At 33.1% G+C, this 12992-nt stretch overlaps 2 protein-coding genes across 2 annotated transcripts; one reads left to right on the top strand and one right to left on the bottom strand.

Moving 5' to 3' along the window:
- Positions 1-1707: 1707 nt before the first annotated feature.
- LOC116125937 (protein phosphatase 2C 57-like) lies at positions 1708-6277 on the bottom strand. Its single transcript, XM_031411656.1, has 11 exons — positions 5843-6277; positions 5178-5306; positions 4940-5042; positions 4718-4828; positions 4197-4276; positions 4027-4080; positions 3263-3379; positions 3087-3141; positions 2916-2948; positions 2771-2817; positions 1708-1979 (listed from the first exon to the last, which is right to left on the bottom strand). The coding sequence occupies exons 1-11, from the start codon at positions 6157-6159 to the stop codon at positions 1856-1858; spliced, it is 1170 nt and encodes a 389-aa protein (XP_031267516.1). The 5' UTR covers positions 6160-6277; the 3' UTR covers positions 1708-1855.
- A 1933-nt stretch (positions 6278-8210) lies between these two features.
- LOC116125872 lies at positions 8211-11384 on the top strand. The gene is made up of 5 exons (XM_031411589.1): positions 8211-8215; positions 9504-9557; positions 10546-10632; positions 10792-10897; positions 11004-11384. The coding sequence occupies exons 1-5, from the start codon at positions 8211-8213 to the stop codon at positions 11382-11384; spliced, it is 633 nt and encodes a 210-aa protein (XP_031267449.1).
- Positions 11385-12992: the final 1608 nt, after the last annotated feature.

The following is a 12992-nucleotide window of genomic DNA, read 5'->3' as shown; positions in this document are numbered from 1 at the left end:
GTGGATAATGGGGTGAATTTTGGTATTCATAAAAAGAGGTGGCAGACATCAATAGATTTTCATTGTTTCACCCTGAAAGGTAATAATATTGCATAAATTAAATAAAAAAAAAAAGTAAAATTTCTAATAAAAAATTAAGAAAATTATAAAACTAAAATTAAAATGGGGTTATTTATCATATTGGACCTCACTCAATGGGTTGAAGCTACTTTCATAACTTTAATTTATGTTATTTTCTAATGGTCATAATTGGTAGTATTGACACTTTTTTTTTTTGGGTTTTAAAGCTTAAAATCTTTTTTAGTCCATTTCTTTAGAAAAGAATTATCCCTAATTCATAATACTCCTTTAATAATAATGCCTAACCTTAAAATTAGCATTAATGTTTGTGTAATAACCTTGATATATTGCTAAGGATACTAAAGCGCCAAAATCTAAATTAAAGTAGGCAAAAGATTGCAAAAAGATCTGCCATACCAGAATCCTATTTTCTGAAAGTCCTAAAATTAGCATTAATGAAAGGCAGTTTTAATATTATCATGATTCAGAATCCCTTCCCACTCATTCAACCAAAGTACTAGTTAGGCAAAGTGAATAAAGACCAAAATTCCCCAGAAATCTGATACGTTTACAAGCCCTAAAACACTTGCAAACATGAGTGGATAAGGAATTGCATGTCCTAAAACACTTGCTTATTCGGTTGAATGGAAGAATTTCACTCAAAATCCTAAAACACTTGGATTATAGAGTGTGGAAAGTAATGGAGAAAATTCGGTCCAAACAAGTTCTAAGGAGGGAGAGAGTCCAAATATTTCGGCTCAAACCATTCCAAACTCAAACTCAACAAGGGAAGCTCAAGCTCACCAAGAAAGAAGCTCAAGTGTTGAAAATGTCCAATCCGGCCAAAGCCTTATTCCAAAGTGAAAAATCTACATGAACCTTTATTGGATCCATTTGCATGATTCTTAAGGCCCAAATTCTTACACTCTTGTTAGAAGACTTAATTAGAATCATTAATCAAGTTTTGATCTAATGAAGTAAACTTATGTCAACTAATGGGGTGGTTAAAGACATAGATCCTAAAATTAGGGAATTATGTCTCTTTGCATTAAATAGACATGACCTTGCTTTTTCAATGAATGACTTGTAATAATAGTTAACTTTTTTCATTTTATTGTATTTGTCAATTACTTGTTTATCCTTGTATTTGTCAATATAAGGACAACTATTTCATTGTAACAATTAGCTTATGAAATATATGAAATTGGTTTATCCATTTTAGAGAACTTTTGTATTCTTGAGTGTACATTCTTTATCCATGACTTGATAAAGAGATTTGATGGTGAATCAATTCAAGTTGGTGGAGTAATCCTTTAAGCTTGAAGTATTTCTACTTGTCTTGATGTAGATTTGCAAATAAGTGTGATTTAGTTATGTTTTTAATTTGGCTGAAATTCTACTTGATTTTCGGAGTATGTTATGTTGTTGAAATTGGTTGGAAATGGATCAAAATCCATTTGCTTCAAAAGTAGCAAAACATCTATATTAACATCATTGGCCATTACTGCCAAGTATCTCCTTCAATCTTATAAAAAAACTTGAGCGGAGAACTGAAGAACTGTATATGCATGAAATGCGTGTCTCGCGTGCATGCATATTCACAGTAATGATCATTTTATGAATTTCAAAGATGAAATGAGAGAAATAGAACGTGAATAATATGTTTTTTTTTTTCCTTGAGATCGTTCGAGATCACCTAAAGCAATATTATGAAGGGACGAGACTAGTACAACTAACTATATAGGCAAAAGAATTAAATCTATGTGAATGTATACATTTTCAGAAGCCCTCACATTCATAAAGAAAGCTGAGATGACATCCATATTGCAAGCGACACAATTCCAATGGTAGCAAAAGCCTGCCCGAATTCATACACAATATTTTGTTGCTGAAGTGGTAGATTTTGCCAGTCTGTCCGCCTGAGTGCGAGTCAAAATCAAGAACAGACAAAAGGTTAGACAAATAGTATGGCATAGTAAGAAGTAAATAGGAAGGCATGAAGATAGAATATGCTTGTATGTGTCTGACCTGGACACATCAAGGACCATTTGGTTTCCAATTGAAATAATCCATTATTTACCATGCATTAAAAAAAGAAAAGAAAAACAAATACATTTGAGATTATGTTGCCTTCTTTCTTTTCATTTTCCCGACAGTTCAATAATATTTAGATGTGAAGCTGACGAACTCTTCTGTTTGGAATGCCCAAGAATGAGCAAGTATGCAGCAACAAACTTTTTCTGTACCAATTTCAATTATAATACAGAACTGGGGGGAATTAATGAAGCTGTGCATCCATGGAGTGGACACACAACCTACGCCTAAGTCTGAAGATACTATTTTCAGCTTTTTTAGAGTCTCCTTTATTAATATGAATTAAACATCAAGGGAAAATGTAGTAATTAATTCAGGGTGACAAAATTCTTTTTCACTTTACATAAAAATAGATGATACTACAAAAAGAGCAACGAGAGTGATAAAATGAGTGCAGCTAGAGAACATTCCATTTATAAGTGAAATCCAAATGCTGCAGATTAATTTTTCGCAATGAACTTATTTTCACATTTTGGGTAGGTGATATTTTATAGAAATTTATTTTGAATTAATATCAAATTTGCAAATTATAGCTTAAGCTAGGTTGCAAATCAACAATGATGTCTCAGTTCAGCAGCATAAAAGAAAAATCAGACTAGTACAGACATGGGCATACCCTAAGTCGGCAATGACAATGCTGACATTATCTTGGGAATGTCGGTCCTGCAGAACATTTCCAATTCCAGAATGTATAAGTTACCAAGTACAATATGACTATTTTGTGTTGAAAAAAAAGGCAACACAGAAATATTCCACGTTACCAGAGCTGCTTGTGCAAGTGCTTCACAAGCTACCTGAAATCAGAAGAGAGGAAAATGAACACCGAACATGGTCACAAGATCATTCAACAACAGAGAGATATAGAATTAAAAAAGTGTTCTGATTACGAGACTGTTATGGAGCAAAACATCAGTACGAAGCAGAATGATTACCTGTACATCTCCATGTTGCTGAAGCTGATTCCTGACAAAAGTAACTGCTTCTGAGCTGAAACATAGATAGTTAACACATAAGTGGTCTCTTTTGAGCTACCAAAAATACTGCCTACTACTTAGCGAGCACTTCAGGAATATTTAAAGAACCAAGACAGAAGGGTTGAATAACAAACTTGTTCATGTAATCCCATAATCCGTCAGATGCCAACAGTATAAATTCCGCATCTAACCCAAGATCTATTTGGAAAATATCTGGCAACGCAATAACCAGGTCCTTGTTGAGTTTCACTCTATACAATACAAAGAATGTACTCATAATCAAAACAATGTTGTAAGTCCAAAAGTGTCTGTGAGTATTATTTTACTATAAAATACCACATAGTTTTGCAACTTAATATAAAATCATGCTACATATCAATTAAAATAGCTGAAGCTAATCTTGAGACAATATAACTTGGCAAATTTTCCTTGATGATGCATTAGTTCTGATCAACCTGAATTAGAAATATAAATTGCTGAAACTCTGTCTAGCATATGTCATTATTTATTAAGTCAATAGAAAGTGAGAACAGCTCGGTCATTTGTTATAGATATAATTTATATGCTGGTCATTTGTTATAGATATAATTTATATGCTTGTCAATATCTGTGTGTCTCGATCTTAATCAAGCTTAAACCACTCAATCAGCAGTTCTGAAGTAAAAGTAAAAGAACCATAATCAGTTTCAGACTATAAAAAACTAGACAAAACTCCATCTTCCTTCTGGTGTTATGCCTTTAAGCTAGGCAAGTTGAACCTCAAAATACAACCCATATGATGGAATTCAAAGTTGACCACAGGGTAAGCATATTAAATTTTTATGTCTGCTCCGATTTTCCCTTGTGATGAGGTTGATCCAATTATTAAATAATCAGAAACTTTAGACAAAATACCTACCGAGAAACAAATTTTTCAGACCATCTTCCTTCATCAACACCCTTCTTCAACATCCTGTGCACAAGTAAAACATCCCAAATCATTGAAATTTGTATACAGCAAACAGATTATATTCAATTTTCAGAAATAGTAACAGTCAATAATTGAACAAAAAGCATAAAGGGACGCACTCATTCTTCTTTGTCTTGAACCGGATGTCACCAAAAGCACGAGATACGGCAATGTCTCCACAAATCCTCCCATTGACAATCTATAGACAGTTTACATGTGAACTACCATCAGCCACGTAATGCAAGTTAGAATATGAGCATCAAGGGAACCATGGAGTTTATGACAAGGGAAAACACAAATCATAAGTATATAAGAGGTTTTGATTCCGTACTGTCAAAGACCCTAGTAGCTCAGAAAAGAAGCCAGTTAAAGATTTAAAACAAATGAGTGGCATACAAGAAAATACGCCTCTGTATAGCCTAAAGATATTTGGATATTTAGATTCTGAAGAAGAATGACAAGTTGAGGTATGCAGAAACTGTACAAACAAGAACATCAAGCAACTATGTTCGCACAATTTAACAGATCCTGCATCATTTTTTAATGCTGCAATTCCTCTTCACTTCAAAGAGAATTGGCCACTAGAAGAGAAGGAAAATGTAAGAAGTAAAAACAAAATTTGAAGAATAGAAAAACACACCCATCCACCTGCTTCTCTGATTCTTCTGATTTCTTGAAGAGAGACCTTGTTGCTTCCATAAGGCCGATGAGGATTAGTTAGTATATCTGCTTTTCCAGAACGAGATAGTACCTGCATCAAAATATTAATTGAAGGCATATGTTTCTATTTGATTCCACAGATTTTATCTAGCAAAAAATGAGGCCCAGAGCATCATAACCAGCACAAACTTTGGATCCGTACCAAACATGAGTCGCCAACATGTGAGATAAATAGCATATCTTTTCCGATCAACATAACTGTGGCTGTTGCTCCGGATTCGTCTTCCTCCGCATTCATTTCAAGCCTTTACAAAATGAAACACCATCTAAACCTTCAATGCAATAATTTAGAATATACAATTATATTGAGAGTACATACTGTATGCATATATCTTCAAAGAAAAGAACAGTGCCACAGCATAAAGAATCTATCGGCTCACCAACTCAACAATTTCTTATCAGCATTTTGAAAAGCTTCCTCTAAGGCCTCTCTAATTGCATTGTAATCTTTTCCACTCAATAACAATCCACCTTGTAAAGCTGCAACGCACTCTTTGTATAGCTCATCCCTGTGTTGGAAAATCAGATTAAGAACAACATGAAAAGAAAATTATACAATTGAATTAATTCCATATTGATTTTTCATTCCTATTCCGTTCAAATGCCGCTAAACACCACAAAATATATGAGATTCAGCACTCAACAAATTTAAAGCATCCTACAAATCATAGAAGACTTTCTTGTAACATGGAAACCATCCACAAATACATCGATAAATTAGCAGTTCATTTATTTTAAATAAAGGGTAGTGCTGAATCTTAGTTATGAACTCTGTCATGTAACATCAAACATTACATTTGTAAAATGAAAGGTTGTAGTTCAAGCTGGAAATCTAATTCTTTCCAGGAAATTTCAACCTTAGTCAAACGAGAAGACCCTTTATACAATTGCAACATAATTGAAGCACCTAAACTAGTTTTACTAGTAAACTTGATTAATCGGAGAACTACCCAGTAATGGAAATAAACTACATGATCGAATATGATGATTTGTAAAGCACAAAACTAAGAAAAAGAGACCCATGAGAGTTATGAAATAGACAAACCGAAGAAACTTGACAGAAGAGACACCACCGTGGCCATCAAAAACAGCAGCAAAGGAGAACCCATCAAGGCCATCGGATTGTATAACAAGATCATCCTCCATCTCTTCACGCGGGCCCTGCAAACTGGCGGAGCCCCATCGGATACCGGCAACGCCACTCAAAGAAGAGGGCGCGTCGATTGCAATCGCGGAGACGCTGAGAGTTTTAGCTCTTGTAGCAGTTACAGTATTGGTTTTGTTGGCGGGCTTGAAGTTAGATTTGTAATTGAGCTTGGATAAGAGAAACCTCTGTAAGTACTGTTGGCTTAGCAACGCCATTAAGACTGACTGACTTACTGAGTTGGAGCACCAGAGAGTTGAGAGGGAAGAGAAAAGAGTAAGAAGAGAGTTAGTGGTGGTGATGAGTTGGGTTAAAGAAAGGATAAGAGGAGTGAAGGAAAGCCTCATAACTGATTTAACCGATTATTTTCTTACGATTCATGAGATTGGATTGTCACTTTCTGTACTGCTCCTGTCTTGTCTACACTTTACACTTAATTTTTCTTTAGAATATGTATCATCGAATTTCTGTAAATTATAAATGCATTTATTTTTCTGAAAATACTATAAAATATGGAATGTTCACGACGCCCTCTTTTAATATTTGATACAAAATTTTAATTATATTTTTTTCATAAAATTACCAACTTATTTACTAGATCAGATGGTTGACTTTAAACGAAAGAGATGTTATAATTTCACCTAATTTTTAATAAATTTCAGATATATTACCTAACGGTGTATTGGTTCAAGAATGTTATATTACTGTAAATATTTATATTAATAAAAATATAGATTACCTTGAAGATTAACAGAAATTGTTTAAAAAATGTATTTGATTAGGTTATAATAAATTAGTAGGTATTTATATTGATTATTTAGTTTTGAAGGATAAATTAATGGATATATTATAGTAAACCTCTTTATAGTATACTCTATATAGGATAAACTCTGCATATTATAAAAAATTCTAGTCCCATTTGGGATGTGATAAATAACAATAAACTCTACATGTTAAGTTATAATTTTTCTAATTCCCGTCTTAAGGAAGTTGCCTTTACAAGTATAATTATCTGTATATTACAAAAAATATATGTTATGTAAAATTAAAGGTTTAAATGAAATAAAATATTTATTTAAAATTGTTTGAGACAAGTGATTTATGCTTTAGAGTTATTATCACATCTTTTACCTTACAAGTACGTAAACTAATTAGCTGGATCCCTTCTTGTTGAAACCAATATTTTAGTTTCTCAAGCATGTTTAGAGTTTCATACACAAGACTTTTTGTATTTATGTACTATTCTTTAGATTATTTCCTTTCTCTTCTTGTCTAATTGCAACAGTGATTTCTCCTTTAGTTAAGCATAACTTTGTTGCTCATTGGTAATCGAAGAAGACATTAATACAATTGTTTGCTCATTTTGGATAATCGAAGAAACTTAATACAATTTGTTTGCTCATTTGGATACTCGAAGAAGACTTAATATTCATTCGATGATTGTAGTGAAGTTGTCGAATCTGATCACTCAATTCATAGTGACTCTTTTATTCTCCTCATCCATTTCATTTGTAACTTACAATTCATTGACATAATGGTCCTAATTTTGCAGTGCGTAAAACCATTGACATTGTCTGTGGCTTCACATCAATTGACCATACATCACTGTATTTACAATTCTATCAATGACACTTATTTTTATTGGTTCTAAGAAGTCGATCTTTTATCCATCTCAAAAGTAGGCAATCGAAGCGTTGAATTGAAATCCTAATGTTACTAAATATGAATTGAAATCCTAATACTACACTACTAGACCATGAATTAAAAATAAGAAATCAAAACTGTAATTTTTGTAACTACACTCCATTAAGTTATAACCTCCTTATACTAATTAAATTAGTTAGTCCCACCATTATGACTATGAGAGGTTTTACTGTATATAAATTACTAAATTACATTTCTTTTTAAATTATATAAAAAAATTATTTTTGATCATTTTTTAACCCTCTATATTTGAAAATTTGCTAAAACACCCCAACCAATAAAAACTTTACTTTGTAACAAATTACACCCACCCCAACCCTAAGCCACTACCGCATTCCGGAATAGCGCACGATCGGCTATATGTGATCGACTGTGTGCCGGCAATGCCAGTTCCCGACCAAAGACGTAGCCTTTTCACACTAGATCTATGGCTATGAAACAACCATATCACGCCCAGATCTGGCCATTTTCGACCATAAATCACATATCCATTATTGAAAATAGAATTACCGATGCACTGACGACCAGATCTCGCTGTCTGGTGCCGTTTCAATAACTGTCGACAATGTGGTTGGTCGTTAGCGACATCTTGGTGGTTGGGGTTTGGCTGGGGGTGGCTATGTTTTGGGTAATTTGGTTGAAGTAAAAGGGTAGTTTCTTAAAAATCCTAAACATGAGGTTAAAATTGTCCATAAATTTATTGTACTTGTTTAGATAATAAATGTATTATTTTCGTAAAATTTTATTAAATACTAAAAGTAAAATTGTAACAAAATTAAGATTATCAAGTATTTTTAAAATACCTAAGAAAATAAAGATAATCGATTAACTCTTATATTACTAAAATAAATACTATTGATTTTGAAAATTACTTAATCTTATAATACTTAAACAATCAAATATGATAATAAGTAAAAAGATGATTACCGTAACCAACACGCCATAAGTATTATTACCGTATAAACTCACTATAAGATTTTACAATTTACAATTCACGGCACGAATGATGACACGGCAGAACGTGGTTTAAGTCTGGCTAGTTCAGCTTATTTATTCTGTGAATACAGGCCAGCTTCACACCACCGTATTCGGCAGCTAATTATTCAATAAATATTACTTTGCGTATCAAAATAACATTATATAAAATTAGTAAATAACCATGATAATAAAGAGATTTTACATAACATTATGTACAATTTGTTGTGTGACACAATTTTTTTTTTTATTAAATGGTCCCTTTGTTTTATATCTAATATATTCTTTATTTTCAAACAAAAAGATAGAATTAAAATTTAGAAATATGATGGATTAAAATATTTGTCAAACCAATCTTTTAACGACATCTTAAAATTAATATAAAGTTATAAAAATAAAAAATGTGTACTTTTTCTTCTTTTTTCTTAAATATTTTTTTACTTCTAAATAATTTTAACATATTATGTTAGCCTAATGTAAACCTAGATTTGAGTAATATTGTTGTTGCAGATAATAATAATATTGATCAAAGAATAAATTCTTCAAACAACAATATAAGAATATAATAAAATACAAGTAAATGAAAGCTGAGATAAAAATAAAAACAATTTAACCCAAACTAATTAATACATTATACTCCATTGATTGAAGCTTTTCCATCTCGTCCAAATGTCAGACTTTCTCATTTTGTCATTTCCTATTTTATTGGTACAAAGGATGGCCATCAAACTCTCCTAAACATTCTCACTCTCTATATTGTTCACTGTTCCTAGTCATACACATAGCTTATAATTTTCTAATCTAAATAATAGTCTTAAACTTTCCTTTCTGGTCTCTGTATTTCTCTTTCTTCAAATGAACTTTTGTTTTTAACCAAAATAAGGCATGAAAATCCTCTGCATCTCAAGTCCTTGAATCACATCTTCTTGTTTACACTGTTTTAAAACTCGGACTGGACCGAATCGATGGTCGAACCGGTTCGACCTGAGCCGGCACCAACACTGGTTTGAAAACCTTCTGAACCTGCTTTTAACAATTAACCCAAGAATAAATCGGATTTGGACCGGCGGATAGTCAAACCGACGGTTAAACCGACCGATGGCACAACCGAGTCACCAAATTCCCTAAAACAATTTCCCCTTTTCCATTTTCAGTTCTCCATTTTCAATTTTTACATTTTAAATGCCTATTAACATCCAACATTTTATAGTACAACCATGTTTCAAAATTTAAATTCATGGATTGTTAAACGGAAAATATGATTACAACAAATACCAAACAATCCAACCAACAAATTGCAACCAATCAATATTTTTGAGAAAACCTTAGGTAAAGATGTCAAAAAGTCAACAAGATGCACAAGTAGCCACTAGCCATCGTAGATAAAAAAAAAAAAAAATGCAAGGAAGAAGAACAAGACGGTAGAAGAAGAAGAAAAAAAAAATGGAAAAAATAAATCTAACAGCCAGAACTCTCACCGTGGCAGATAGATCCAACAGCCACGAAGCCTCTCACCGTGGCAGATAGATCCAGCACCACGAAGCTTCACCGTGGTAGATATCCAGCAGCCACGAAGCCTACACCCGTGGCGAAGCAGCCACGAAATCAACATTGTGGTGGAGCAGCCACAAAGCCACGCCGTTGGGTCTAAACGGTAGCCAGGTAATTGAAAAAAATGCAAGGGGAGAGAAAGGGAGACTGTAGAAGAAAGAGAGAAAGAAATGGAAAAATGAATAAAAGGAATTTAGGGTTTTCTTTATAAGTTTTAAAAAGTCAATAATACCCTCTTTGAAACGGCATCGTTTTGGATTTGTTGACATCATTATAATACATCCCCGATCTAATCGGTTGGACTGGTCAACCAGGAACCCGAGCCCTTGATTGGTCAAGGCTCAAGTCGGATTTTAAAACATGGCTTGTTTAAGATCCGTTAAAAAATCTATTGATTTCTCACAGAATGTTCTGGTTTCTTACCCATGGTGGGCTACTTCTTTTGATTTTGATGGGCCGTGGTAATGTAAATTACTGTTAGAAACAATAAATATATAGTCATTACATTTAATTTTTTCTCATTCAATATTGATTCGTGTTTGCATTTTGGCATTGGTTTTTTTTTTTTTTTTTTTTTTTTTTTTTTTTTTTTTTTTTTTTTTTTTAATTTATATAAATAGGCTATTAAACCATGGCATTGGCATACATCTCCTGAAATGTGAAGATCCTGATAAAATGCCCACCATCAACCACATTAATCCCAGGGGCAACCACATTTCCTTCCAGGTATTTCTCTCTCAATCTTCTATCTTATATGCACATATTACAATTTCACAAGTATTGAAGTTGTGTGTGTGTGAAACAGTTTAACAAAATTGGCTTTTGTTGGCAGTGTGAGAGCATAATAACAGTGGAAAGAACATTGAAAGAGATGAAGATGGATTACGTGAAGTGTAGAGTCGAGGAGGGAGAAATCTCTGTTGATCAGTTGTTTTTTCATGACCCAGATGGCTCAATGATCGAGATTTGCAATTGTGAGGTGCTGCCTCTGGTTCCATTAGCCGGAGATGCCATCAAACATGTTCAAGTCTCAAATGCAAATTTCAGCAGCTGCAGCTGCAGATTCAACAAGCAGAGCAAACGCAACAACCACCACAAGTGGAGTAATTTGCCTTTTATTAACATGAAGAAAGACTTTCTTCATTTTGCATCAGAAGTACCTTGTACAGGCAATCCATTCTATACATCGCATTCTTGTTGTATGAATAATTAAATTGGCTAAACTTTCACTAACTCAGTACGATACCATCCACTTATAATATGACATGCCAATGATTTTCAAGACATTAAAATTACAATTTCAGCATGTAGCAGGCATCCAATTATATTGTCTTCATAAGCTTATGTGAATTCTTCTTTCAAATAAAGTAGGTCCAGGCTTGAAAGGGTCAGTTTCCTCGTATGCATCTGGTCGGTAGAACCCTAAATCATTTACAAGATTGCTTAGCACAAGAAGGATAGCTTTCTTCTTACCTCCATATGCATCTCGGTTGCTCTCAACATATTCTTTAGCCTCAGCAGCTACCTCGTTTACAAAATCAAATTGATTATCCTCAGATAGCAACAGCCTCTCAATGTCCATGGTCAAGAGCTTTCCCCCTTCCTTTATCTTTCTCGCTTGCTCCTCTAAGTAACATGTCATCCTTCTTTGTCTGAAACAAACAAAATTTGTCTGTAAGAATTTCCACTGAATTGAGAGGATATCCGAGCAGATCATGATCAAATGAATCATGCCAGTTGCATATCACAACTAGAATACCCATTAGCACAATTCGCTGACTTAATGTGCTCAAGTTATTTATCAAGAATTTAAAGCTAAATTTCTTTTATAATCATCAGTTGCCAAATATCTACAAGCATGAAATATATATAGCAAGCAGTTGTTAAAGTCCACTGCAAAATTCCCATGGTGACATCATATGACATTACCATCTCCAGCGAGTATTGTTTCACTTATTCTACTCCCAAATACATAATCGTAGTAACATATCACAACTTTATAGTAACAGCCAATTTTCAAATTTAAATTCATGGATTGTTAAACGGAAAATATGATTACAACAAATACCAAACAATCCAACCAAAAATTGCAAACCAATCAATATTTTTGAGAAAACCTTAGGTAAAGATGTCAAAAAGTCAACAAGATCACAAGTAGCCAACTAGCATCGTAGATAAAAAAAAAAAAAAATGCAAGGAGAGAAGAAACAAGACGGTAGAGAAGAAGAAAAAAAAATGGAAAAATTAATCTAACAGCCATGACGCCTTCACCGTGGCAGATAGATCCCACAAGCCACGAGCCTTCACCGTGGCAGATAGATCCATCAGCCACGAGCCTTCACCGTGGTAGATAGATCCAGCAGCCACGACGCCTACACCGTGGCGAAGCAGCCACTAATCCATTGTGGGGAGCCGCCAGAAAAAAAAAAAAAAAAAAAAAAAAAAAAAAAAAAGAAAACAAAAAAAAAAAAAAAAGAAAAAAAAAAACAAAAAAAGAAAAAAAAAAAAAAAAAAAAAAAAAAAAAAAAAAAAAAAAAAAAAAAAAAAAAAAAAAAAAAAAAAAAAAAAAAAAAAAAAAAAAAAAAAAAAAAATCAAGGAAGAGAAACAAACGTAGAAAAAAGAAAAAAAAAAGAGAAAAAAAATAAAAACAATGAACTTCACAATAGAAAAGACAACTCAGGGATAGAATCAGCAGAGAACTACCGGTAGATAGACAGACACAAGAAAAAAGATGGAAAGCAGAAAACAAATTGTAAAAAAAAAAAAAAAAAAAAAAAAAAATGGAACAAAGCCTACGCCGTTGGGTCTAAAACGGTACCA

Source organism: Pistacia vera, unplaced genomic scaffold (assembly GCF_008641045.1).
Source record: "Pistacia vera cultivar Batoury unplaced genomic scaffold, PisVer_v2 Contig173, whole genome shotgun sequence".
NCBI classification, from domain to species: domain Eukaryota; kingdom Viridiplantae; phylum Streptophyta; class Magnoliopsida; order Sapindales; family Anacardiaceae; genus Pistacia; species Pistacia vera.
This window is presented reverse-complemented; position numbering and strand designations above follow the sequence as displayed.

Excerpts from the sequence above, each read along its gene's own strand:
- LOC116125937 (XM_031411656.1), bottom strand. The coding sequence starts at position 6,159 with ATGGCGTTGCTAAGCCAACAGTACTTACAGAGGTTTCTCTTATCCAAG. Across the intron at positions 5,043-5,177 it reads GATAAGAAATTGTTGAGTTG|GCTTGAAATGAATGCGGAGG; the intron begins GTGAGCCGATAG and ends CATTTTGTAAAG. Across the intron at positions 4,277-4,717 it reads TCAGAGAAGCAGGTGGATGG|ATTGTCAATGGGAGGATTTG; the intron begins GTGTGTTTTTCT and ends AACTGTCTATAG.
- LOC116125872 (XM_031411589.1), top strand. Across the intron at positions 9,558-10,545 it reads CACATCTTCTTGTTTACACT|ATCCGTTAAAAAATCTATTG; the intron begins GTTTTAAAACTC and ends GGCTTGTTTAAG. Across the intron at positions 10,633-10,791 it reads TTTGATTTTGATGGGCCGTG|GCTATTAAACCATGGCATTG; the intron begins GTAATGTAAATT and ends TTATATAAATAG.